Raw genomic sequence first — 25,077 nt, 5'->3', positions numbered from 1 at the left:
ATTAATTACAAATAGTGTAAATTCCCGGCACTACCCAAATATTTAGGCAGATGGGGCATGTTAGCTGTCTAGGCTGGTTGCCTTGTGAGTTTTCTCTGCCAGTTCATTTCACAGGAAGATGCTTAGCCAGAGTCAGGTTCTTACCCCAAATCTACAAAAGAACTGGATTAATCTGAAGATGAGCAGGGGTTGGAGTTCACTCCTTTCACTGAAGACATGCTTGGTGTTTTGAGATTGAAGTCAATGACATTTGGTCACTGGTAGTTCTCTGTTCTTCTGTGTTTTCTGTTCCTTTGAGCTTCTCTGTTTTTTCACCGATCTGAACCCCGAAAATGTCTTTTCTATTAAGTAGGCACCATTTCAAAAGGAATCGATAAGAAAAATGCACACAAATGCAGTGTTATTTTTGGACCTTACTCTCAAAGGTTTTGAAAAAGGTAACTATCATGCTCAAACCTGTCATTCTCCATCCTGAGAAGGATTAGACTGCAGGCTATTGTGTGACAAGCCTGCACATGATCATGGCTTTCAGATAACACCATTTTGGAGAAAGCAAACCCTTTCGCTTCAGTTTAACTCCTTCCTATGGAAGCCAGTTCATCCATCTTCAAGTTGTGTTATCTCTATTGCTGACTGATCCTGGGTATCTGCCTTGCCTCTTCCTGGTTGTGCTCATACCTTGTGGGTGGCACCACATGGGTTCCTCATTGCTAACAAATACATGGCTACTCTGTGTTCTGGGAATTAAGAAAACTCTTTCCCAGGAATCAGACTCAGCCACAAATAAGGAAAGTCTACAGTCTTAATCTTACAAAGAGGAAGTGAATCAAAGGCCTAATTCTTGCAAGGTCCCCGTTGAGAAATGTGAGCTAATCAAAGCCAGCTTGGGAGCAGGATGTCCCGACCGTGACTGTTGGAGCCTGGACAGGATATGACTGCAACTCTTACTAGTTTTGTGTTCTTCCCAAGGAGATTGGCATTTCGGGTGCATTTGATCTCTGTGAATAAGCTTCTTCTGAGGGTGTGGAAGACTGACTGGAGGAGTGGGAGGAGGCGGGAGCAGAGGAGAAAGTATCAGTCAGACTGTGAGAGATCCAAAGAATCCATCTGCAGTTTAGGTCATGCTCTTTTGTTTCTCTTGGCTTTGACCTTCAAAGTCGTATGCATCTGACGTTTGGTCTCCTGGACAGCACCAGTCTCTTTCTTCTTTCCCATTATCCAAACATAAATTTATGAATTATACAAAAGAACTAGTCAAGGAAGATAGGTGCTTTTAGTGACTCAGTCACTTTTCTGGAGTCACAGCTGAAGTTCAGTTCCTTGCTAGCTCTGTGAATACTTCATTTCACCTCTACTATTTCCTCGACAGTAAAAATGGGAATAGTATAATAACAACCTTGCCCAAAATTTAAGACAGTCTCTGGTACATAAAAGGCTCCTAAGACTCGGTATTACTGGACCAGAGTGGTACTCAGTGGTGGAAAGCACTTGTTCTTTTGGACTACCCCGGTTAGGTTCCCAGCACTCACGTGTTGGATCACAGCCATTCACCTTTAGTTGGAGGGGATCAAAAACCCAGTTCTGATCTCTGAAGGTCAGATGTGCATGTGCTTTGCATAAATGCATGCAGGCAAAACTCATACACACAAATAAATCTTTAAAAATATTTTTAAGGTTTGTTACTATTGATTTATGGTTGCTGCTGGGCTTAAGAAAAGGACTAGAGAGCCCAGCAGAGCCACTGATTGGATGAGCTGTTCTTTCTCATTGGCCATGACCTTGACTTTAATACCTCACCATGCTTTTTGAGTCACTTTCACTTCTAGTTGAGAACTTCCTTAGAATTAAGGTTTCCAATGTAAAACCTGACTTTGGGAAGGAGTTTTCCATAACCTTGTCAAAAACCAAAGAATGACAGAGTCCGTGCTAAAATGTACTTGGTGGCAATAAATTTACACATACTACCATGAAAGTGTTACCTACCTCTTTAAGAGAGAATCTCAGGACACACAACACTTTAATCCCAGCACTTGGGAGGAGGCAGATCTCTGAGTCAGAGGCTTGCCTGGGCTACCATGTGAGTTCCAGTGCAGCCAAGGTTACACAGAGACACCCTGTGATGGGATAAAAGTTGTGCACCACCACCACCCCGGCCTCATCTCTATTTTCTAATTGCATCTTAAATCATCATCTTCAGAGAAACAGAGCTTCTCTCTCCTAGGGTTTCACCTCCTTCCAGTAAGTTTCGGAGTTGCCCCAGAATCAGGAGTTCCTCACCCCCTGCTCCAACTTACTTCGATACAACTGCATTTGACAGTTCTTCAGACATATTCCACCTTCCAGGTGTTTCTTATGCCTGACTATGTTTATGATCTAAAAGTCCCCATTATCCCATTCTCCCACCTGGCGCCTTCAGAGGAAGAGATGAAAGAAGGAAGATACACTCTCGGTTTGGGCGTGTTTGGGCGTCACAGCAGGAGGCACACAAGCCTGTATTGGGGGCTGGGGGTTGCTGGTCATTCACCAAGAAGAAAGGGAGTGGAAAGTGCAGCTCTGAGCTCTCTGGGGGCTTGAGTGGCTTTAGATGCTTGCCGACTCACACTAAGCTGTGTGAAGAAAAGAGCCCATTCACGTCATCTGGTGGGTGTTTTTGTTCGGTTTGGTTTGGTTTTTTTAAATTCAAGTGGGTGATAGCTTTTTCTCTTGAGAAATGTTAGAAACAAAGGATCTTTGAGTTATGATCGCAGACTCCACAGACATAGGCTGCAATAATCACCCAAATTCAAACTTTTGCTTTACATACTTATAGGAAGACATCTAAACTTCTGGAGTCTGCATCCCAGGCTTTCTCGAAGTTAGGGATGGTCCTGAGGAAGACTTGAGTTGTCAGGGATGACATGTCCCAGCAGACATAGCCTTCCCAGCAAATCTGGAAGTAGGAGGAATTACAGACTCTTTTCTCTGCCTCCTGTCAATACAGCCTACCCAAGGGAAACCCCAAAGCACAACCAAGCATGGACGCCTTCTGTGGATGAGGAGATGCTTTAACTATTTCTGGTACACATAGGAAACACATTCAGACTTTCTGGTTGCTTTTGCCTGTCTTGGGAGACAGCACTGGGAAATTCTATTGCCCTTCTAGCTTCGGAGCCTGCCTCACTGTGCTGCAGCTGTGAGTTTTGACATTCATAAACTTCTTGAGTGTGTGAAGGTTAACATAAGCAAGTTGATCCATTTATTTCTGCAGGAACTGATTATATTTAAAATAAATATTTCCAAGCTGAGTGTGATGGAACACCTTTGTAATTCCAGCACTTGAGAGGTGGAAACAAGAGAATCTGAAGTTTAAGGCCAGCCTGGGCTATATGAGACTCTCAAAACAAAAATCTGGTTTATAAATTTTAAGATTCATTTGTGCTGAGGCAGATGCATTTTGGGAAGCTGAGACAGGAGGATCGCCATGTATGGCTGAAAAATGAGGGCATGACTGCTCCAAGGTATGGTTGAGGAGAGGGTTTTATTACTGATATGAGGGAAAGATATCTGGAAGAGACCAGACTGAATATGGGCATCAGACTGAAGTAGGCCATGGGGAAGGAAATAGTGGGGGTGGGGGAGCAAGCAGATCAAGAGAGATTCAGGAGTGGAGCCAGCCAAGAGAGCAAGAGACCTCTGGTCCAAAATGCTGTTATATAGGGATCAGAAACAGAGGGAAGGGATCAGAAGCCCCACCACTGGGAGGGAGAGGTTTTGGGTAGGGAGCAGGGTGAGAAGTGCTGGCTGGAGCCACAAGAGCTGAGTGAGACTTGTTCAGGTATTTTGACCTAACAATGGCAATGTAACCAGGGGTGGATTTCAGGGGTCAGGGCTGGGCAATCCCAGGGGAGGCTATTCTGCTGCTGATGGACAGTATCTGGTGCTGACTGGTTTTGATTTCCCATGTCTTTCCTGTTTGCCTTCTTCCCCACAGCTAGTGCCTGGGGAAGTGCTACTTAAGTCCAGGCAATCCTTGATGGAGCCCAGGGCCTCACACAACGGGGAGGCAAGCACTCTGCCTCTGAGCTACATACCCGCCCCCTTTCTTTTTTTGACAAGTTCTTACTGTATGAGTCCAGGCTGGCCTTGAACTTGAGAGCTTCCTGCCTCTCCCTCCCTAGTGATAATAGGATTACAAGAATTTACCACCACACCCAATTTAAGCTCTAAGTAAATCTGCTTTTGTGACCTGCTTTTTCTTATTTCCCCTTTACTGTTCCTCTGAATTCATGGCAAAACATGATTGGTAGTGACCAAATAATACTCCATTACTAAATAGGACCACTATAACTGTTCTTCCACAGGCAAGTAACTTGGTTTAAATATGAAAAAGAAAAAAGGAAATTCTGGTATACAGTTTTATGCCTTTGCTTAGACATTGGCTGAACTTGTGCCAAGTCTTTTCTTGGAGTTGGTCAACTAGTATACATTAAAGAATTGTATTTCTTGAACCATTTTCCTTCTGATATCAGTAGGAATTCTATGAAGCAGTGTTCTCCTGTTAAACGAATTTGAGTGATCTGTACTCCCACTCATTTATTAGATATCAACACAGAATCTAGATGTCTCATAAAGGCTCTCCCACACACCAACACACCTTTTAAATTATTTATTACATATAGAGAGAGAGACTGTGAAGAGACACCATGACCAACGTAACTCTCACAAACAAAACATTTAATTGGGAGCTTGCTTACAGTTTCAGAGGTTTACTCAATTATCACCATGGCAGGAAGCACAGCTGCAAGCAGTCAGGCACTGGAACAGTCACTGAGAGCCATTTCCTGATCCACAGGCCGAGAGAAAGACCATGGGCTTGGCATGGGCTTTTGAAACCTCAAAGTCCATCCCCAGTGACTTACTTCCTCCAATAAGGCCACACCTCTTAATCTTTCTAATTCCTTCAAATAGTGCCACTCTCAGGAGAATGAGCATTCAAATATATGAGCCTGTGGGAGCAATTCTTATCTAAACCATCACATAGATACATATTTATTGTATGTGGTTATAGTTAGGGTTTCTATTGCTGTGAAGACACACCATGACCATAACAACTCTTACTAAGGAAAACATTTAACTGGGTCTGTCTTACAGTTTCAGAGGTTTAGTTCATTATCATCACTGTTGGGACATGGCAGCATGCAGGCAAACATGGTGCTGGAGAAGGAGATGAGAGTGGAGAAGGAGCTACATCTTGGTCCTGCAGGCAACCGGAAGTTAGCTGAACTAGGTGTAATGTGAGCATAGGAGACCTCAAAGCCTGCTCCCACAGTGATGTACTTCCACCAACAAGGCCACACCTCCTAATAGTGCCACTCCCTATGAGCTTAAGGGGGCCAATTACATTCAAACTACCACAGTGGCTGTGGGTATGTGCATGTCATGATGCAGATGTGGAGGTCAGGGAACAATTGTCACTTATCTACTTACACTCTGTGGGTCCCAGACACTGAACTCAGGTCATTAGGTTTGACAGCAAATACCTTCACCTGCTGAGCCATCTTGCTGGCGACCCCCCCCTTTTTTTTTAAACCCAGTGTTTGACAAGTTTGCTTGTGCAATGCTGTCGATTCATTTTTAGCTCTGAGGATTATTTCATATAGCTAAGACAGTAGGAGTCAACACAGCCGTATGAAGCTGCCTGCCCTCAATTATCTTCAAAATGTGAGGTTCAAATTTATTCCATCATTTTAGGCAAGATTATGTTTATGAAATAAGGTAGAAATGTTTCCTTTCCTCAGACTCCTGGGCTGATTTTGTCCTGTTGGTTTCTTTGTGACAGATGCAGATGTCACACTGTACCTGTTCCATGCTTTGTAAATGTAAGTCCCAGCCTTCAGCCTAAACCAACACAGGCCCTCCCTGAGCTCTGCCTGGCATGGTCTGCTCTGGCATGGTTTCTCAGAGATCCAGACTGGTCTTTTCTAGAGAGCCATTTTGTGAGAAGGCCCGGTCCAGAGAGAATCTGGGTGGCAGAATGCTAATCATAGAATGGGGAGGACATTTTTGGGTGTCAACAGCTACTTGATCATTCACCACGTGAATAGACAAATTCAAGAGCAAGGTTTGTTCTAGCCTGGGATAGAAGCAGGGGATACTGGAGCAGTGAGATGCATGAGGCATACACAACACCCAGGATAGTCCACAGGTTGGGCACAACACCCAGAATAGTCCACAGGTTTGGGGATTCTCCTTGGATATGTCCCCTAGGTCACAAAACTTGGAGGGCCCTCATGAGGCCATAGATTAATGTGACTGACTGGGCAGACATGTAACAACCCCACGAACAATGTAGTGCTGGAGGAGAAGTATGACACTGAACTCAGGACCCTGAGGAACAAGTCAGCTGTGGAGCAGTCCCTTTCCAGCTTTCAGTGACTTGTGTGATTCCTAAGGTTGGATTTTATTTATTTATTTATTATGTATACAACATTCTGCTTCCATGTATATCTGCACATTAGAAGAGGGTACCAGATCTCATAATGGATGGTTGTGAGCCACCATATGGTTGCTGGGAATTGAACTCAGGGCCTCTGGAAGAGCAGTCAGTGCTCTTAACCTCTGAGCCATCTCTCCAGCCCCCTAAGGTTGGATTCTAAGGCCATGACTTGAATCACAGAGGATGCTTGGCAGTCTTAGGGTCCAGTAGAGAAGGCTGACCAAGGTAGCATCTTTTGAAAATGCCAAGGCTGATAACCAGAAGTCTTGGAATGAGACACAGTTTTTCTCTTGTCTCTGGGGATTGTGACAGTCCTTTCTTGGTTTTGGATATCATCTGAAGCCTCTTCTGTCAATTGCCTCTCTTTGGCGGCTGCTCCTTCAGTGATACTAAGCTAGCCTTGCTACCCCTGCGCCCTCTAGCGACTATCGCTGGTACTACTTCCTGCTTCAGGGATGGGTTTTGTTCTGCTATGCTAGTAACTACTTTTCACCTATTCCTCAAATGTGATTCATGCCTCCATGCCTCCCCCTCATACCTTGAAATCAATACAGTGAGTTAGAAAAGCTCAAAGAGACCACCCCTTCCAAACACTCATTTTCACAAACATGGAAATTAAAACAGAGAGAATTTGAATGGTTAGCTCAAGGTTAAAGTGGATCTTTTAAAGGAGGCTTGTCTCCAACCACTTAGAGAGTTCCAGGAACAGCAAGAGTTAAAACCTGGGCTTTGCCAATGGTCATACACTCAGGAGGCAGAGACAGGCTGACCTCTTGACTTCAAGGCCAGCCTGGTCTACAGAGCAAGTTCCAGGACAGCTAGGGCTACACAGAGAAACCCTGTATTGAAAAAAAAAAAACAACAAACCCCTGGGCTTTCCAGTTCCATATGTTCCAGCTGCAGCTTCCTGCCCCCTCCCACCTCCCAGAAACTCTCCCACTAAGCCTCCCTGTAAGTCCTTTTACATGACAGCCGTCACATTAGACATCTGTGATGTGAAATGAGGAAAAGATGAAGGAATTGGGGTTTCACTCCAACTTTTGAATATGAACAGACTCATTTATTTTTTAGTGTGTTTGCTTCACACTTCTTGTTGCAGACCCCAACCATGCCATCCACAAAGGGCATCGTAAGAAAACCGTTCACTGTTGCACCTTCTTAGAGATGCATTTGAGTTTGTGGCACTAAAACCCTTGCATGTCTTTGATCCAGAAGTGAAGGCCAGACATTTCCCACCCGTAAGAAGTGTGTCTCCATGGGGGTGGGCCTGGGCCCTATCCCAGAGGGTATGATAGACTCTGATGATACCCTATGGAAGGCCTCACCATACAGGGAGAGCAGAGAGGATATATGATAGGTAGGGTTTTAGTTGGGAGGGGAGGCAGGGGAGGACGGGAGGGAGAGGGAACTGGGATTGTCATGTAAAACAATCTTGTTTCTAATTCAAATAAAAAAATCTGAAGAAGAAAAAAAAGAAGTGTGTCTCTGGGGGCTGAGGTGCTCAGATGGTAGAGTCCTTGCTTGGGTTCGGTCTCCAGCATTGTGTAAACCAGACACTATGGCTAAGCTTGGAATCCTAGCACCTGAGAGGCGGAAGAAGAAAAGTGAGTTTTGAAGCCAGTCTGGGTTATATTAATGAGTTCAAGGTCATCCTTGGCAACATGAGATACTGTCTTTTGGTTTTTTGAGATAGGGTTTCTCTGTGTAACAGCTCTGACTGTCCTGGAACTAGCTCTGTAGACCAGGCTGGCCTCAAACTCACAGAGATCCTCCTGCCTCTGCCTCCTGGGTGCTAGGATTAAAGGCGTGGGCCACCACCATTCAGCAAGATACTGTCTTAAAAAACAAAGTGAGTCTCCAAGGTGCCAACTCCTTGGACAACCTACTGTTGTGATCTGTGATAGAATACACATCCCTTGGACATTTGAATCCAGTGTCTATCCGTCTGTCTGTCTGACATGTTTTTGAAGATTGCTGATGGTTTTGAAGAATGTGCCTAGAGGCCCCACACTACTGTTTAATTGACCATTTCACTAATCTTTCCACCTGACACTCCTGAGGGGCAATCTCAAGAGCTAAAAATCTTAACCTTTCCAACTCTGTTGTCATTCCTTCATTCCAAAAAGTCTAGAGGCATCCGTGGGTCTTTAGCAGGTAAGGTAAATGAAAGAAGCTGCCCAATTAAGACTGGTGTCTCCTGGGAATCTGGAGTCTCATTCTCATTCAAAGACTTTTCGATACTAGGACAGGTCAGCTGATAATTGGTTACCTCTGATAAAGAGGGCAGAGAGGATGCCAGTAGGGCTGGAGCCCATCTTCAGCTCAGGTGGCCTTTGTAGAATCTCAGCTTCCTCACCTGTAAGAAGTTGGTCTCTATGGCACTGCCACCTCTGACAGCCTTATGATATGATCTGAGAGAATTCATGTCTCCATAGCCTTGGAGCTAATGCCCTGTCCGTCCGTCCGCCCGCCCGCCCGCCCGCCTGCCTGCCTGCCTGTCTGCCTGCCTGTCATGTTGCAAAGTGCCTGCCGAGCCCATTTGAGTTAACTGACTCTGTAGATCTGGTGTCCCTGAGATGTGTGTTGAATGTTTGATCTTGGAACGAAACCCTTCCACTTAACCATGACTCTGTCTCTCAATTTTGAAAGTGTGTGTGTGAACCAGTTTTTCCTTTTTCTAATAGCAGCTCTGAGCAGACAAGCTTAGAAAGGGTGTTCTCTTCATGTTGTTTCAGGGAAAATAGAGAAAGTCAAACCTCCTCCATCCCCCACAACTGAAGGTCCCAGCTTGCAGCCTGACTTAGCCCCTGAAGAGGCTGCCGGAACCCAGCGGCCCAAGAACCTGATGCAGACCCTCATGGAAGACTATGAGACACACAAATCTAAAAGGCGCGAGAGATTGGATGATAGTAGTGTAAGTTTTCCTCCTTTCCTTTCTCTTCTCTGAGGGTGACTGTCAGTGTGGTATGCTTGTGTCCTAGTTCAGACCTGGATACGTGTGCATTTGTCTAGCTGTCTTGCATCATGAATCTGAAACCTATTTTTTTTTTTTTCACAAGAGTGGTTTAGGCCGGGTAGTGGTGGTGGTGGTGGTGGTGCACGCCTTTAATCCCAGCACTTGAGAGGAAGAAGCAGGAGGATCTCTGTGAGTTCCAGAACGGTCAGAACTGTTACACAGAGAAACCCTATCTCTCAAAAAAAAAAAAAAAGAAAAAAAGAAAAGAAAAGTGGTTTAATGTGCCTTGAGGGTCTTGTGGTCTTGTTTCATATCACAAAAATATTTTTCATCAAGAACTGGTTGTTTGGTGGCTAAGTCAAGCTTGAGGTGGCGGGCAAGGCTGACATAGTGGGTGTGGAGGAAGACAGTGTACCTGTGCAATACAGTGAAGAAGTTTGCACACCCTGTGGAAGCACCCTCAGGCTTCAGAATCACTACTGTTACCAATCCTTATGTGTTGCCCACTGCACAAGACGCTAAGTATGTCTGGGGCCATTTTAGCAGAGCCATTTTAAATGACAGCTAAAAACCACACAGCTACCCAGTTACCTTCAACCCTCAGAACTGCACATGCTGGTCATGTGCATGATGAAGGAACTCATCATCTGCTCTGTGGTCTCCTTGTCCAATAAGAGACTTAAGAGATGTGCTGAATGGTCCCCCACGAGCCTGGGGGCAGCCCCAGGTTTCATGCAAACACTCTAGACTGTCTGGCTTTGGCCTTTTGTCTTTTATCAAAGGCCCCTACCACTACCCCCACACCATTACACTGAGGTCACAAATAGCTTGGCTTGATAAAACTATCTAGTTTCTGCCTGTTGTCCCCGTGTGTTTATGTATATCATCCCCTTCCACTCTTCAGAGCATCCCAGTTTGGAAAAGGTATGCAGTCACCCTCAACTTGAATGCTCTGAGGTTCACAATAGGAAGTCTCTGCCAACTCAGTGTCTTTCATGTCCTGGCTGGATAGTCCCAAGTTCAAGAGTTCCTGGGAGGAATGCCAATGCTGTAGGCTACTTTTCAATAAGAGTGATAAAGAAAAGATGAAAACACACATACATCCTCTGCCAAGTCATGAAAGAACGCTTGCTTAGCTACCCTTTGAGGCCAAGGGGCTGCTCTGGCTAGAGCCCTGCCTGAGTAGCTGCTGCAGACGGTTGTACCGGGTTTCACTGGGCAGTCGCCAGCAGCAGCCTATGTCTACTAAGTCATGTTAGCAGCCCTATTTGGGCAGTCCCTCTTTAGGTGTTGTTAATTGTAGTCTGAAATGCAGTCTTAGCAGCATATGGTTTCTTCTCTCCCCAAGATTCAACAGTATACATCAGTTTCTTCTCTCCCTGATATTCAACAGTGTGCATTGGCAGCTTTGCTGGAAGCTAGCCAAAGAGTCATGGACCCTTAAGTCGTGATGCAGGCAAATGGCTTCTTAAAGGCATTCTATATTTCTTGTGTATACTTTTTGCACTGGAGTGCGGGTGTTACATAGGGAAATACATTTCCAGACCTGGTGGCATAGGTCTGTAATCTCAGACACTGGGAAGCTGAAGTAGGAAGATAACATAGTCAAGATCTACCTGGGACAGAGTGGAAGGAGACACTCATGTCATACATAGACGGAACATTAGATCCCTCCTTCAGGCACACTGACAGACACTCAGGCACCCACCTAAGAAATGCCAACCAGCCCCAGTTTCTTCTTTGAATGAATGAAGCAGCCTGGAGTCAGCATTCTAATGTGCTAATGGCCTCCTGTATCTATTCCACCCAAGTAAATAAATAACCATGTTGGCTAAGGAAGAAACCTACTGGCGAATCAGTTTATTTTTATTATTATTTGAACTGGGCTTGGTGTCTTGAACTTTTCCTGATAACACAATAGAACAAAATCTGTCAATTGTTGGAAATTCTTAGGGATAAGACAAAATCTATCCAATCTCCTGTTCCCCTCCCTGCCCCCTTTTTGAGAGAGACCCAAACCTCAGAAACCCATACTCAAATTGCTTCTTGAGAAATTATATGGGTATCAACCAAAATTGACCTCCAAACCACCCATTAGCACGTCTCCTAGCCCTTCTAATGTAGGGCACCTTTCTACTGCTTCTGTGTGTGGGAGAAAAAGTTTCACCCTTGCCACTCCCCCACCTCAAGTTGGTTCCAAACCCTGACTCCATTTTTCCTTGGCTCATGTAGCAGAATGATAATGAGGAGGAGATGGGTTGCTTGGCGCCTCCCCTATCTCGAGGAGCTAAAGTTGATTCTGTTCAAGGTCATGCAATTCTGTTCTCCTGGCCCCATCCACACACATTGTTCTTAGGGTGACACATGGCTTCTGGATTTTCTTCCCTCCAAGAGCCTCCTATAGCTCATGCTGGCACGGTCAGTTGTCAAGTGGCATCACCCTGGATGGCATTTTTGTATGCTCTTTTGAAGACTAGAAGCCACCTTTGAAAACACATCAGAGCAATGATGGTCTCTGGAATGCTATCCACAGTTCAAGGGCCTAGTCCTTCAGTTTCCCCACTTTATGAAAGTCAGTGCCTGAGGATTTCTCTTAATTGGTAGAGTGCTGGATTAGCATGCTGGAACCCTGTGTTTCATCTCCTGCACTACATAAACTGTTGGGAATGGAGGCACATGCCTGCAATCCCAGCACTCAGGAGGCGGAGGCAAGATCATCAAAAGTTCAAGGTCATCTTCTGCTACTGGGGAGTTTGAGAATAACCTGGGCTAGAGATCCTGATGCAAAATATAAATTAGAAAAAAGAAATCATGTACAGGATAAGTTGATTGTCCCCTAGCTAGTAGAATCCTCACCAGGGAGGGATTAGGAAGGCCACACTGCCTTTGGTGGCCTTTGCCGTGTTTCTGAACTGTCTTCCTCTTCTGGGAACAAGGGGGTTGTTTGAGGGCTCAGTTGATGACAGGTGGAAATTGAAACACTGAACCTTTGGGGAATGTCTATGTGGGAGGCTCCATGTGAGGAGTGACAGGAAGTTAGTATCTGTGGATGACCTCATTTGTTTAAAAAAAAAAAAAAAAAAGCTCAGTGACAAAGAACATGACAAAAACTCATTTTTTTTGGGCAAACTACTCCTAGCAGTCTTCAGGCGTCTGAACTGGCAACCTTGTTCTGTGTTATCCCCAGTGAGTGTCTCTAGCAGCTAAAAGACTTCCATTTCCTATGTGCCCACACTAGTCCTAAATAATGATCTCAAATGATCATCCAAGGACCAACCCAAGCTTGGAATCTTATCCAGACCCACCAGGTTCTGATGGAGGAAGCTGTGGTCTCTTTAGTTAGGTGGTGCCATCCTCAGGTCAGGGTTAGAGAACCTGACTCCACAAACCTGTCCCCTCCCCCCACTTCTCCCGTCCCTTCATGTCCTCCACTCTTCATTCTATTATTGGGGTCTTACTATAATGACACAATGGGGTACAAGGCTGTTACAGGTTCAGAGAAGCCCACGGGAAATGAAAAGGCTATTTGGTTACAGAATCCATCAAATCCAGAATGGCTGTCTGGGTCTTTGGTGGTGGGTATCTGGTTCCACAATGGGGGAGATGAAATCTTGTTAATTCAGTGTGCAGAAAATGAAAACAACATCTTGAATTAACAAAGCCTGGCTTATCTGATATTTTTATTAATGAGTAGTAGAGTATCTACTTGCCTCAAGAGATACAGACTTTTAAATAAACAAATATCAGATGAAGCAACACTGGGAGAGGTTGTATAATGGTACCCGCAAGCTCTTGCCCTCCTACTCACTTTTGGCATGGTGCCAAGGCCCAGCCGCCAAGGGAGGGGGCGTCTGTGACTGTGTCTCTGCCATGTACTAACCCTGGTTTTCTCCCTTTCTGCCAGTACACCTCTAAGTTACTGTCTTGCAAGGTGACTTCCGAGGTACTTTTCAACTTGTCTGTCCGGGTCCTGATGCATGCTTGATCCTTGTGCACACTGTCGTGGTTTGCTGTCTCCTGCTGTTTTCAATAAGAGTGGCAAGAAGAATGCCTTCGCTCCACGTGTATTTTGTGCCTGGCCTTTCTGAACTGGGGCGCTGACTCACATGCTGGAGTCCACACAACAGTGAACACTGCTGTGCTGTGCTGTGCTGTGCTGGGAATGGGGGTTGGAGAAGACTGTTGTCACCCCTGGATCTGGAAGATGTTGAACTAGAGGGCAATTATTGGCAGGCTGTGTAGACTCTTTTTTTTCTTCAGGCACAAGTAGCAAATACATTCTGGTCAGGTCAGCAGAATGAACAGTGCCACCCCTATAGGCTGAGCTCGTGGTTCGGACTAGTCCTTTATTAGCCTTAACAGGATTCCCAGAGAGCTCTGTGCTATGGATGTGGGATGATGGTTGCCAAAGGCAAACCGTCCCAGGCTCTCCCCACCTCTCTTCCGTCTTGGAAACTGTATTTTTGTTTTGAAAGCTCAGCTAAGCATTAGCCTTTCCCCAAACCTTCTCCTTTCCCATACAACTTCCTTTTACACAAATTTCACAAATACATGTGCTGTAAGAATGCAGTACTTAGTGGGGCTGGAGAGATGGCTCAGCAGTGTAGAATGCTTGCTGTTCCTGGAGAGGATAACAGGGAGTTTGGCTTCTAGCACCCACATCTGGTGGGTCACAATCTCCTGTAACTCCAGCTCCAGGGGATCTGATGTCCTCTTCTGGCCTCTGTAGGCACTTGATGAATGTGTACATTCATTCATACACATACACATGCTCACACACATTCATACATAAACTTAAAAATTTAAACAATTTTAAAAGGCAGTATTATTCTGTGTGTAAATACACACACACACACACACACACACACACACACACACACACACACCACAAAATAGGGATTGAATCCAAGACACATACACATTTTTAAAAATTAAAAAATTTAAAGTCCAGCATAGTGGCACATGACTTTAATCCCAGCACTAGAGCACTAGGGTGGCAGAGGCAGGAGCATCTCTGTGAGTTTGAGGCCAGCCTGGTCTACATAGAGAGTTCCCGGATAGCCAGGGCTACACAGAGAAATTCTTGTCTCCTCCCTGACCCCCAAGATTAAAAAATTTAAAATGTTGTACAGATATACACACATACATACATACATGCATGCATACATGCATACATGCATGCATATGCATGTGTGCTTGGGATTGAATCCAGGGCTTGACACATGTCTAACAAACACTGTCTACCCTAAGTTCTAGTTCTAGTCCTACTTTTTATTTTTAAAAATTTTTTTTTCTGTATTTCTCTTTTTTTGTAAATTTTCATTTCTATAGTATACAGAACTGTGGAGCCACTCATTCAACCAATTCATAATTTATGGAGGGTTGACTGTGAGTGGGGCACTATAGTAGAGCCCAAGAAGGCAGCAGGCAGCACACTCCTGCGGTCCTGGAGCCATCGCCTCTGTCATTGTCCCATTCTATAATTTCATAGTATTGGCTAGGTGTTTTTCAAATAATTCAGTGTGGCAAATCCAGTTCAAGCCCTCTTGTTACTTCTCCCAGTTCCCACTTTTCTGTTTCTGTCCCTCTTTGTCTCCTCTGAGGGGTCACTATTAATGTCATGGGGTTCATTCTTATGCATGTTTTTATACCACACCTGTATATATACACTGAAGGAACACCATGGGGTTTTTTGTTTTGTTTTGTTTTTGCATGTTTTAAACTTTCTATACATGGTAAGTCACATGATGGTATCCTCTTTATTCAATTGCTTATATTTTTATTTATTTACTTTTAAACTTAGTTTTTTCTTTTGTGTGTGTGATGTTTGGGCTGCATTTATGTCTGTGCACCATGAGCATGCAATGCCCTTGGAGGCCAGAAGGCGGCACTGGCTCTCCTAGAACTGGAGTTACAGATGGTTGTAAGCTGCCTTGTGGGTACTGGGATTCAAACCTAGGTTCTCCACAGAAGCAGCCAGTTCTCTGAACCACCGAGCCATCTCTACAGCTCCTATTGCACTGTTTTTAGATGTGTTCCTGTTTAGCTTGAGGTCCTAAAGTATTTGTTAGAACTGCTGAGCAGTGAGCAGTGTTCTGTTGAATGAGTAAATCCTCTATCACTTTCATGTCAATGGAAATGTAGATTGAGTTGTTTCTGGTGAACTTTGGCGGGGGAAGGGGGGATTTGTTTGTTTCTTTGTGGTATCGTGCTGGGGACTGAACCCAGCTCCTCTGGCATGGGAGACAAGCACCAGTGAACGCCACCACACATCTTCCTGTGCATGTGTGGAATAATTTCTCTACCTTCAACTGGGCATACTTTTATTTACCAGCTCTTGCAAGTGTTCTTCACATTGGTTGTATCAACCTCCAGCACCGTATGTATTTTGATCATGGCTCGTTATTAGCAAGGTAACCATATTTCATAGCTGTAGACTTAGTCTATTGGTTACTGATGTATAAGATTGAAAGCTAATGCTGAGAATATCATGGCATGTACCTTCTTCATGGTCTGTCTGTGGTCCTCATTTAGGAAGTGGCCCATGTAGAATCAGACCCTACTCCCACATCCTCACCGAGTCAGTATGGTTTAGAACAGAGAAACTCTGGACAAGGAAGGTAGAATTGGGCCCAGTCTTCAACTAAAGAAGTAGAAGGATCACATGTTAGCTTGAATATTAGTGGAGTTACTCAACAATTTAACCCATTTGTCCTTTGCTTCATAGCCCTCATTTGACTGCCACTTAAAAGTTGAACAACCACCTTGACATGCCCAAGCATTAGGAAGATAATTAGTTTTAGAGCTTGTGTGACAAGAATTGGAAGTTTTTCTTCAACCAGACCCAAATTTGAATTAATTTGTGAGGACATTAAGAAAACCTTAAATGGGGTTGTAAAGGGTGCTTGCAGCTCCTGGCGGCTCTCACAGCTGTTGAGTAGCATGTGGCTTGATGGCCTCAAGCATTGACTCCACACCTGGAGAGCTGAGCTTAAATCTTGGCCTTGCCTTCTACTGACTGAGAAAGACAGGGCAAGTTACTTAACCGCCCCCATGTGTCAGCCTCCTAGGAACCAAATGTGAGCAGTAAAGGCATGAAGCTTCCAGAACAGTCCTGGGCATGAAAATAGCACTGGTTCATAGTACTTGTGATTGAAAGTGTGCTATGACTAGAGCCTCAGAGGCATTCACTGTGGGCTCAAAAAAGGCTATAGAAAGTAATGTTCACTCATAGAAGTACTAAGAGTTCCGAGTTCACTAGCAATTTAGACATGTACCCTGACCCACATCCATAGAATTAACTATAGAACAAGAGCTCATTCACACCTTAGCCTTGGCTTTTGAATCTTCCCAAGACTTAATGCAGGACTTTACTCCAAGATAGTCCTCAGTTCTAAGCTTCAAGAGCCCACAGGCAGCTTTACTCTAAGATTCTCTGCCATTTCAATACTGGCTCACTTATTTTCTTTTCTGTGTCTTTAACTGGGGGATTTAGATTTTATCAGACATTGGGAATCACATGAAAAAGGACATCCAAATTAGAGGGAATGAATTAGGAGCTCATTATTACGTTCACAAGTTATCTGAGTTCTTCATCAAGAGATGTTCCAACTCAAGCTATGCTAAATGTTTCTACAATTACAGATATAATTGTCCTGTCTCCTGTACTTTTTGTGACTGAATTCTACGAGGAAAGGAACTCTCATATCCCCACATGCAACAGTGTTCCTGTGACGTGTTGGGAACCCAGTCAATACTGGTGAAATGATTGGATAGATGAATAGTAACATGGGTTTCTGAAGAATAGAGCAAGGAAATTTGACTGAGATTTATTAAACATTAAAAGGAGACTTAAAGTCACATGTGATACCCACATGCCATTAATCTTAGTACTCTGGGGGTTGAGGTAGATTGTGAGTTCTTGGATAGGCTTGGCTATAGGACAGGAACTTGTCTCAAAAGAAAATGAAGAAAGGACACTGGAGAGATGGCTCAATGGTTAAGAGCACTGGCTGCTCTTCCAGAGGACCTGGCTTCAGTCCCAGAACCCAGATGGCAGCTCACAATTGCCCGTAAATCCAGTTCCAGGGGCATCTAATGTCCTCTTCTGGCCTCTTCAGGCACTAGGCACACAAGTGGTGCACAAACATGCATGCAGGCAAAACACTCACACACATAAAAATAAATAAATCTTGGCATAGGTGAGGGTTTAGCTAGCAAAACAAAACCCCTTTTTATTTTTATTTTGTAAAGAAACCCTTTATTCAGAACCTTGGCTTTATTTTCATATTCCTGGGAACTTCTCAGTTTATGTCTGGAAGGCAAATATGAGTAATTTATGTAACATGGAGTTCCTTGTAAAATCTGTGCTTATATTCTACTCCAGGGTCTATAACCCTTTCAGATGCTGGGAAGAATTATTTGAGGACTGCCCTGTGCGCCTGAAACTGTCCCTTGGGCAGACTCCATGCTGTGGCTTTTGTTGTTCCCCTTTGACATGGGGATACTGAGGCATTGGAGTTTGTGACTTAATGCAAGATCACACTGTTACTACAATTTAAAACCTAGATCTCATTGAATTTCAGAGGCCACACTGCCTCCTGAGAAAGCCTAGGCTGTTAGAGCAAGTGCACTCTCCATTGAGCAGAGAAAGAAACTTGACATACAAGATGAACAAGAGACAAAACTGAAGTATAGGGCTCAGACATGACAATCCATCTGGTATTATCAATCATCCCCTTGCTATCACACATTGGCCAGAAAATTCCTGTTTAGCTCCTAGGTTTGGCAGCCTGCTTTCGTCCAATGTGTGCTTATGCACAGGGCTAGTCATGACATGGCTATGGTTCTTAACATGCATCATTCACACGGCAAAGGTGACTGACTGCAGCCTACCTGTCAAGTCCAGCTGTCCCATGTTGGGAGATGTAGGAAAGACCTCCCAGATGGAAGCATCCAGAAGCTCTGAGTAGTTCTTGCACTTGACGCAGATACAAAGAAGCATGCTGGGATGGACCTCAGTCCTTTTGTCTACCTAGCATTTGCTTCCATGTGGCATCTTCCTATCTCTCTGGAGTTGCCAACAATCGCTGCCCTTTGCCTGAATGATCAATTTTAGAAGAAGCACAGTGTTTGTTGTAGTTGGAAAAACGAACCAGGACTTTTCTTTGAAGTCAGAAACTTCGGCCCAAGTGAGCACCAGAGTGCCTGGCATGTGGGGAGCTTGCTTTCATTGTAGTGGCCTGACCTGGAACCATTCCCTGTGTCTTGGACACGTACATGCCTTCCATGAGTATTCCATCCTATCCAAACTAAACATTGGAACAGGTGGCCTGATGTCTTCTCTCAGGAGCTCACGAATTATTCCAATAAACGGGGAGTAGGGGGGGTGAAGTCCCACCTCTGTTGGGGTGAGCCTACTTGGCCTTGATGTTGTCACCTTTAATTTCTTTTATTAGTAGTGCATATGACCTTGATAACACACACACCAGAATGCTGATGACTTTTTACTGTCCTGAAAGCTTCCCCATTCCCTCACTTCATGACCATTTGTGTTTCATTCTTCCATAGTAGATTCTTGTGATACAAATATTTTTCCCAGTGTCATGTGGGTCTGCAGACTTGATGCATCAAATCCACATTGTCCCAAAGTTAGACATTCCTTCCCCATCCTTGGTTATGAGTCAGCTAAGTGGATCTGTAGTTGTGCTGTTCAAAATGGTGACTGCTAGTCCCAGGGGGCTATTCAAGTTATAATTCACTAAAATATTTCATTTCTCAGCTGCCTGACTGTACTTCAGGGGCCTACTGGCCACATGTGGATAGCAGCTGCCACTTTGGATGGCACATATGAACAGTTTCAGTGTGTGTAAAGGTCTGTGCGCAGCAGGACTGGACAGCTTGTAGAGAGCTACCTTAGAATAATCAGCTCTGGGAAAACAGGTAGAGCTCATCCAGAGAGTGTTTGCCCAGTGTGCTCAATGCCCAGGTTCAGGCTCCAACACCACAAACACAAGCACAAAAAACAAGCAAACAAAAAACCTGAGGTAGAGTCAAGTCTGGTTTAAAGAAACTGGTAAATATGAAGAAAAAAAAAATCGGGGGTAATGGAAACCATGCTTCAGATAACAAGTGGATTTGGGCTTTGAAATGAAGTCATATCCAACCTTTCCATTCCCTTCCCCATTTGTCCAGTCTCTGCTCATCACCTACCCCCAGTAGTACCAGATCCTGTATCACCTTCATCTTGTGAACATGGCGTTGAGTGAGGAAATGCAATGGAGGAAGAAAAGGAAGAAGCTGGTCTTTGTAAACTCTGTTAATTTTTTCCCCTCTCTTTTCAGGTCCTGGAGGCCACACGGGTTAATCGAAGAAAGAGTGCTCTGGCCTTGCGCTGGGAGGCAGGGATTTATGCCAACCAGGAGGAGGAGGACAATGAATAAACTTCCTACAACCCAGGAGACTCCTTTGCTGAAGGAGTTTCAGCAAAGAAACCAAGAAATTATCAATTCAGAAGCATTTTAACAGACTATTTATTAAAGTGCATACAAACTCAACAATCCTCATGTAGACCAGAAGCTGCAATACACCATGACTAAAAACAAAAAAAGTGAAGAGGAAGTCCACCCATCAAACTCTGAGACCAGAGAGTCAAAAGAGAAAGGATTTCTTTGTGATTCAAAGAAGCCCCTGGCTTTGGACCATTCCACAACCAATCCAAAGGGACAGAGACATGGCAAATGAGTCCATATAGTTGCTGCAGGCAGAACTGAAGCCAGCCTTGTCTGGGTGATGAGGAGGAGCAAATGGTGACGCAGCCATTCCAAGGCAACAAACAAGCCCAGTCTGGTGCAGTCTACAGCACCCAGTCTATTCCTCCACACCAGCTTCTCACCCCTTTCTCTCTTGAGCAACAGAAATGTTGGGTTGACCCCATTTCCTCCAGCAGCCATAAAACGAATGGTGTTTCTTTCCACAGTTGCCTAAAAAGGGCAACGATGATTCAATCTCTCTTATGTGTAATCATTTTTAATTGGGAACACTTAATGATCATAACATAAAAATCCGCATTTTTAAGACAATATCTCTTCATGTTGCAGATGCAATCTACTCTACAGTAGGAGGTTGAGAATGGTAGGGGACAGAGCCAAACCAAATGGGTTATTAGCTTTAGGACCTTCTCTGCTTATCCTGTTGACTGGTCAGTTTAGGGAAACACACCTTCACAGTTATGTTTCTTCATATGAAAACTATATTTGGTGGGCAATGACTATTTTTATGATGGGATGGGAGAATAGGAACATGGATAAAATCTGTACACATTGAACAGCTTGGTTCAAGATGGTAGGGGTATTTTTAGAATGGCAATAATTGACAACAAAAGGGGGCAGACTCTGTCTTAGAAGGGTAGATGATCAGAAATACAGTGTTTATAACTATTTTGTATTTGAAAATGGGCCTTAGGTGGTTGGGATCTCAGTAAGGTAACATTAAAGTCATGGAGGTAGAGAGAGAAATGGGGTGGGAGGGAGGAGTGGGAAAGGAAGGAAGAGATTATTTTTGCTGAACAACCAGTGTTTTTCAGGATGACAAAGAGAAAAATATAGAGTAGAAATTTAAGTGCAGACGTGGAATCAGCTACAAATCCTAAAGATGGTGTGTATGCCTTTGTGTGCCTGTATAAAGATTGTGTGTTCACGAATAAGGGTATGACTCTGCGTGCGTGCGTGGGTGCGTGTGTGTGTGTGTGTGTGTGTGTGTGTGTGTGTGTGTGTGTGTGTTTGTGTGTGTGCGCGCATGTGCATGTGTGTGTTCGTGTTAGTTAAAACTTCAGGTTGATCATGACACATGGGTGGACAGTATTTCCTCCGTAGCTGTCTGCCAGCTTCAGGAGTGAGTGACAATTTTCTTTTTTTATGAAAAGGGATATAAAGGCACAGGGCTGACACAGTATTTCTAATAATGAATTGACCTAACATGGTATTTGCATGAGTCACAATTGTGAAGCTTTTTGAAGTTTTGTATTGATAATTTGACATTTAGAACACATCCTATTTATTCTCGTGCTTTGTATTCATGCCTCATGCACTATAGAAGATTCCAGCTTTATTCTTTCTGTCATTTAAAGCAATATGATAAGGGTGGTCACTAATCAGGTGCCCTGAATTTCTGGATGAGAGAAATGTTTCATTTCTGGCAAGGAGGGGAAGGGAGGAAGGGGAGAAGAAGGAAAAAGAAGAACTAACCAGCCTTCAATATTTTTCCTTTATTTTAAAAACCATTTCTTAAAAGCAATAATTAAATCAGATCTTGCTAAAATTCATTTTTGTTTTATGTTATTATGTCATAAGATTTAATATGTTATTCTAATAAGTAGAGACTCCATAATATTTATATGTACCTTTCCACATGTTATCTTTACTCTTTTTATTAGACTAGTGTTGACTTTGGGGGAAAGCTGATAAGTAGTGGGTACAGGGTAAAAAGGAATTTTCTAATGACTTATAAAGGATCTTTAAGAACTGCCAAGGGACCCTGCAATTCAAAGCCAAATTCTGAAGATGGTAGCCAAATTGTACGAGGGAAGTGCACACTGTCTTTAGATGGTTCATTCTTTTAGACAAAATGTTTTTTAAAAATGCTAGACATTGGGGACAGAAAACAAATGAGAATCATGCTGCAGCAAGGGATTTGCTTTATGGTAAGGGAGGCTGGCCCAGAAACAAATGTCATGGCACATGGCATCCATGTCAGATGTTAGAAGTCCCATGAGGTAGATGGCCACACTGGAGGGCACATCTTTGTCTAAGGATTTGGGGCTGGAGGCTCCAAATGCCTGACCTGAGTACACAATGATGTGAGTGTTTCTCCCTGGGGCACAGGGGCGTGGGGTAAGGACACATGGGGAAGGGTAGCTGCAGTGTCCCAAGGCCCCACACAGAGGCAGTTAGAGCAGCTAAAGAGTAGGATGGTACTGGGTCATACAAGAAAAAAAATCTGCCTCATTTTTTCTGGGATCTGCTGGAGACTGTGGAGGCAGTGCAAACGCACATCCTCATTTTCACAAGAGGAAACAGTCCTCACGATTTCCTTCACTTTCATGTCCTGTTTGCAAGGGAACCTCGGACCCACACGGAGGTTACCTTGAGGATGGACTTGGCAGCTGGAGTCCACACAATCCATGGAGTTGCTTCAGTGGCAGATGAAGTGGTCCTTTCGGCTGCAGTAAATTGAACAAAAAATTCTGAAGGCTTGGGGATTACAGAGCCAGGGTCCTTTGGGCCATTTGCAGATAAGGAGACACCCAGTTTCTGCCACTTATTCCTGGTCACACAGCTTTTTTCACTTTGGCTCATCCATTTCCTAGTTTTACTGGTTTCCCTGCATTCTGATGACTGCCATCAGTTTCCTAGCTCTCCTTGGTGACAGTTCTAGTGTGTTCCATTAACATGGAAATCACAGTTCCATGGGAGAGTCAACTTTTCTCTGTGTTCTTGGGAGGTGATTTTTTGTTTTGTTTTATTTTGGGGGGAGTTGTTTAATTGTTTTTCCTTATTCAAGGAACATTTGAGACATTGCTTTGGTCATATTGCTGTGCTAGGCTTTAGGAGCCCACTCACTTTCCCAACATGATCCAGCAGGTCCCTGGAAGAGAGTCTGTCCTGCTCCATAAGCCTGAGGTGAGAGGCTCTTCACTAGTTTTGCCTCAGATGCTTGGCTCTACCCTCCATCAGCACACGAGCTTGTTAGTCTCAGCTATAAGAAATGTTTAGCTTTTGTAGATTTCAAAAACCTTCCTGAGACACCGCAGTGTTTATACACTCACTTTCCTCCAGAGCCAATGACTGACAGTGTAGGCTTTCTTATCTAGGAATGAAGGAAGCAGGACACGGTGCATGTCCCTTCTTCTTACCCATGCATGCTGCCTACCCTAGGCAATGACATAGAAACAGTATATAGATCAGTGTACACCACACACACACACACACACACACACACACACACACACACACACACACTATAGAACAAGGAACACCAAAAGAGTGTTGATTGTTGTCTTTAAAGATATTTTTTTTCACCTGAAGAATGGACTTAAAACTATGTATTGAAAAAAAATAGCCTAAGTAAGTCTTAGAGATGGTGAATGTATCCAGGTTCAGTTACAAAACTAATTTTCTGAATTTTAATCATTCAGTGAGCTGCCAATTTTTATTTTGTGTTGCTCTTTATCCAAATGGCTTTTCCTTTTTTTTTTTTTTTAAAATTGGAGGAAGGGTGGGGGCAGGGGAAGCAGCAATACTGTGTTTTAAAAATTATACTCTGTACCTGGCTTTCCTGTGTTATGTTAACCACTTAAGTGTTTTTATTCTGCTTCGGTTTTATAGTGACTGTGAGGTATTCAATGCAGCTATACAGTTATTTTCTCATTAAAACTCAACATGTGTGTGGTGTTTTTCTTTTCTTTTTCTTTTTGTTTTTAAAGGATGCCTATTTGTTTCACTCTGGAAGGAGGTTGGGAGATTAGATGGCCAAGCTTTGAGGGACATGCCAGTGCCCTTGGTCTCTGCCTCTGCTTCTCTGTGCATGGGACCAAAGAAGCAATGGCAGCTGATAAAACATCCCTGTGACACACAACCTGTGTCAGGACCCACAGAAACGATGTAGGTGTCCCTTGATGAAGTATTTGGACTTCAGAGTCAAAGCAACAGAATGAGCCTTCAAGCCATGCCTCAGGTATAGCCTTGTAGCTCATTCATGTGTGTGTACACACCTGTGTATGTGAAGGTTCGGAGGTCAACTTTAGTTGTTGAACCTCAAGAGCTGTTTTATGAGGCAGGGTCTCTCACTGGCTGGAACTGGTTAGGTAGTCTAGGCTGCCCTGGGGATCTACTTGCTTACACATCCCTATTACTGGGATCATGTGTGTGCGCCACCATGTCAGGTTTTTTTTTTTTTTTTTTTTTTTTTTTTTTTTTTTTTTTTTTTTTTTTTTTTTTTTTTTTTTTTTGTAGGTTCTGGGAATTGAACCGAAGTCCTCACATTTGCTCAACGAGCACTTTACCAACTGATCAGATTCCTCTGCCCTTAGTGCTAACCCTCATCACACTCCCAGCATGCATCTGTTTTTGGCTGTCCTTCATGAAAGACTTGCAGACTTGAAGAAGGGCAGGAGGAGTGGGAGTTCTCCAGGAAACCCCCTCCCTCTTCCACATCTGCCTGTCCCTCCTCCCTTCCCATCTCCTCATCCAGCCCCTGCGCTCCTGAACCCTATCCCCCAGTTTCCTGTGTGTCCCCAGCCCTGCCTCTTCCTTGTGCTTTCCAGCTGTCTCTCTTCCTTCTCTCCCGACTTGGGACTCTTCAGTCTTTTTGTTCCCAAAATTTCCAGCCAGTTCCTCTTACTCTGAACATCTTGGGGGTCTTTTGTGGGTACCCTGTTATGGACAGCATCTTCCTAACTTTATGTGTTGAGAGTTCTGACTTATTTGGTTGGGAATGTGGCTGAGAGGTGCAGTCCTTGCTTCATACATGTAAGTCCCTGGTTTAATTATCAGTACTCTGTGAAAAAATTTAGAACCCCTATGAAGCTGGGCCTGCTGTCACAAATCCATAATCTCAGCACTCAGGAGACACAGACTAGAGGGTTGCC

The 25,077-nt window shown here is 44.0% G+C and overlaps 1 protein-coding gene across 6 annotated transcripts in view; it reads left to right on the top strand.

Moving 5' to 3' along the window:
• Positions 1-23,874, top strand: part of Palm2akap2 (PALM2 and AKAP2 fusion) — a 332,065-nt gene extending 308,191 nt beyond the window's left edge. For 5 of the 6 annotated variants that reach the window (XM_027403043.2, XM_027403045.2, XM_027403041.2 and 2 more), the window contains 2 exons: positions 9,211-9,389; positions 19,775-23,874. In XM_027403043.2, the coding sequence (XP_027258844.1) occupies positions 9,211-9,389; positions 19,775-19,873 (278 nt within the window). In that variant the 3' untranslated portion in view covers positions 19,874-23,874. The remainder of the gene's footprint in view (positions 1-9,210; positions 9,390-19,774) is intronic. The other variant, XM_027403042.2, reaches the window with a different exon arrangement.
• Positions 23,875-25,077: the final 1,203 nt, after the last annotated feature.

Source organism: Cricetulus griseus, chromosome 2, assembly GCF_003668045.3.
Source record: "Cricetulus griseus strain 17A/GY chromosome 2, alternate assembly CriGri-PICRH-1.0, whole genome shotgun sequence".
In the NCBI taxonomy this organism is placed as follows: domain Eukaryota; kingdom Metazoa; phylum Chordata; class Mammalia; order Rodentia; family Cricetidae; genus Cricetulus; species Cricetulus griseus.
The sequence above is the reverse complement of the archived record's forward strand: the minus strand, read 5'-3'. Positions and strand labels throughout refer to the sequence as shown.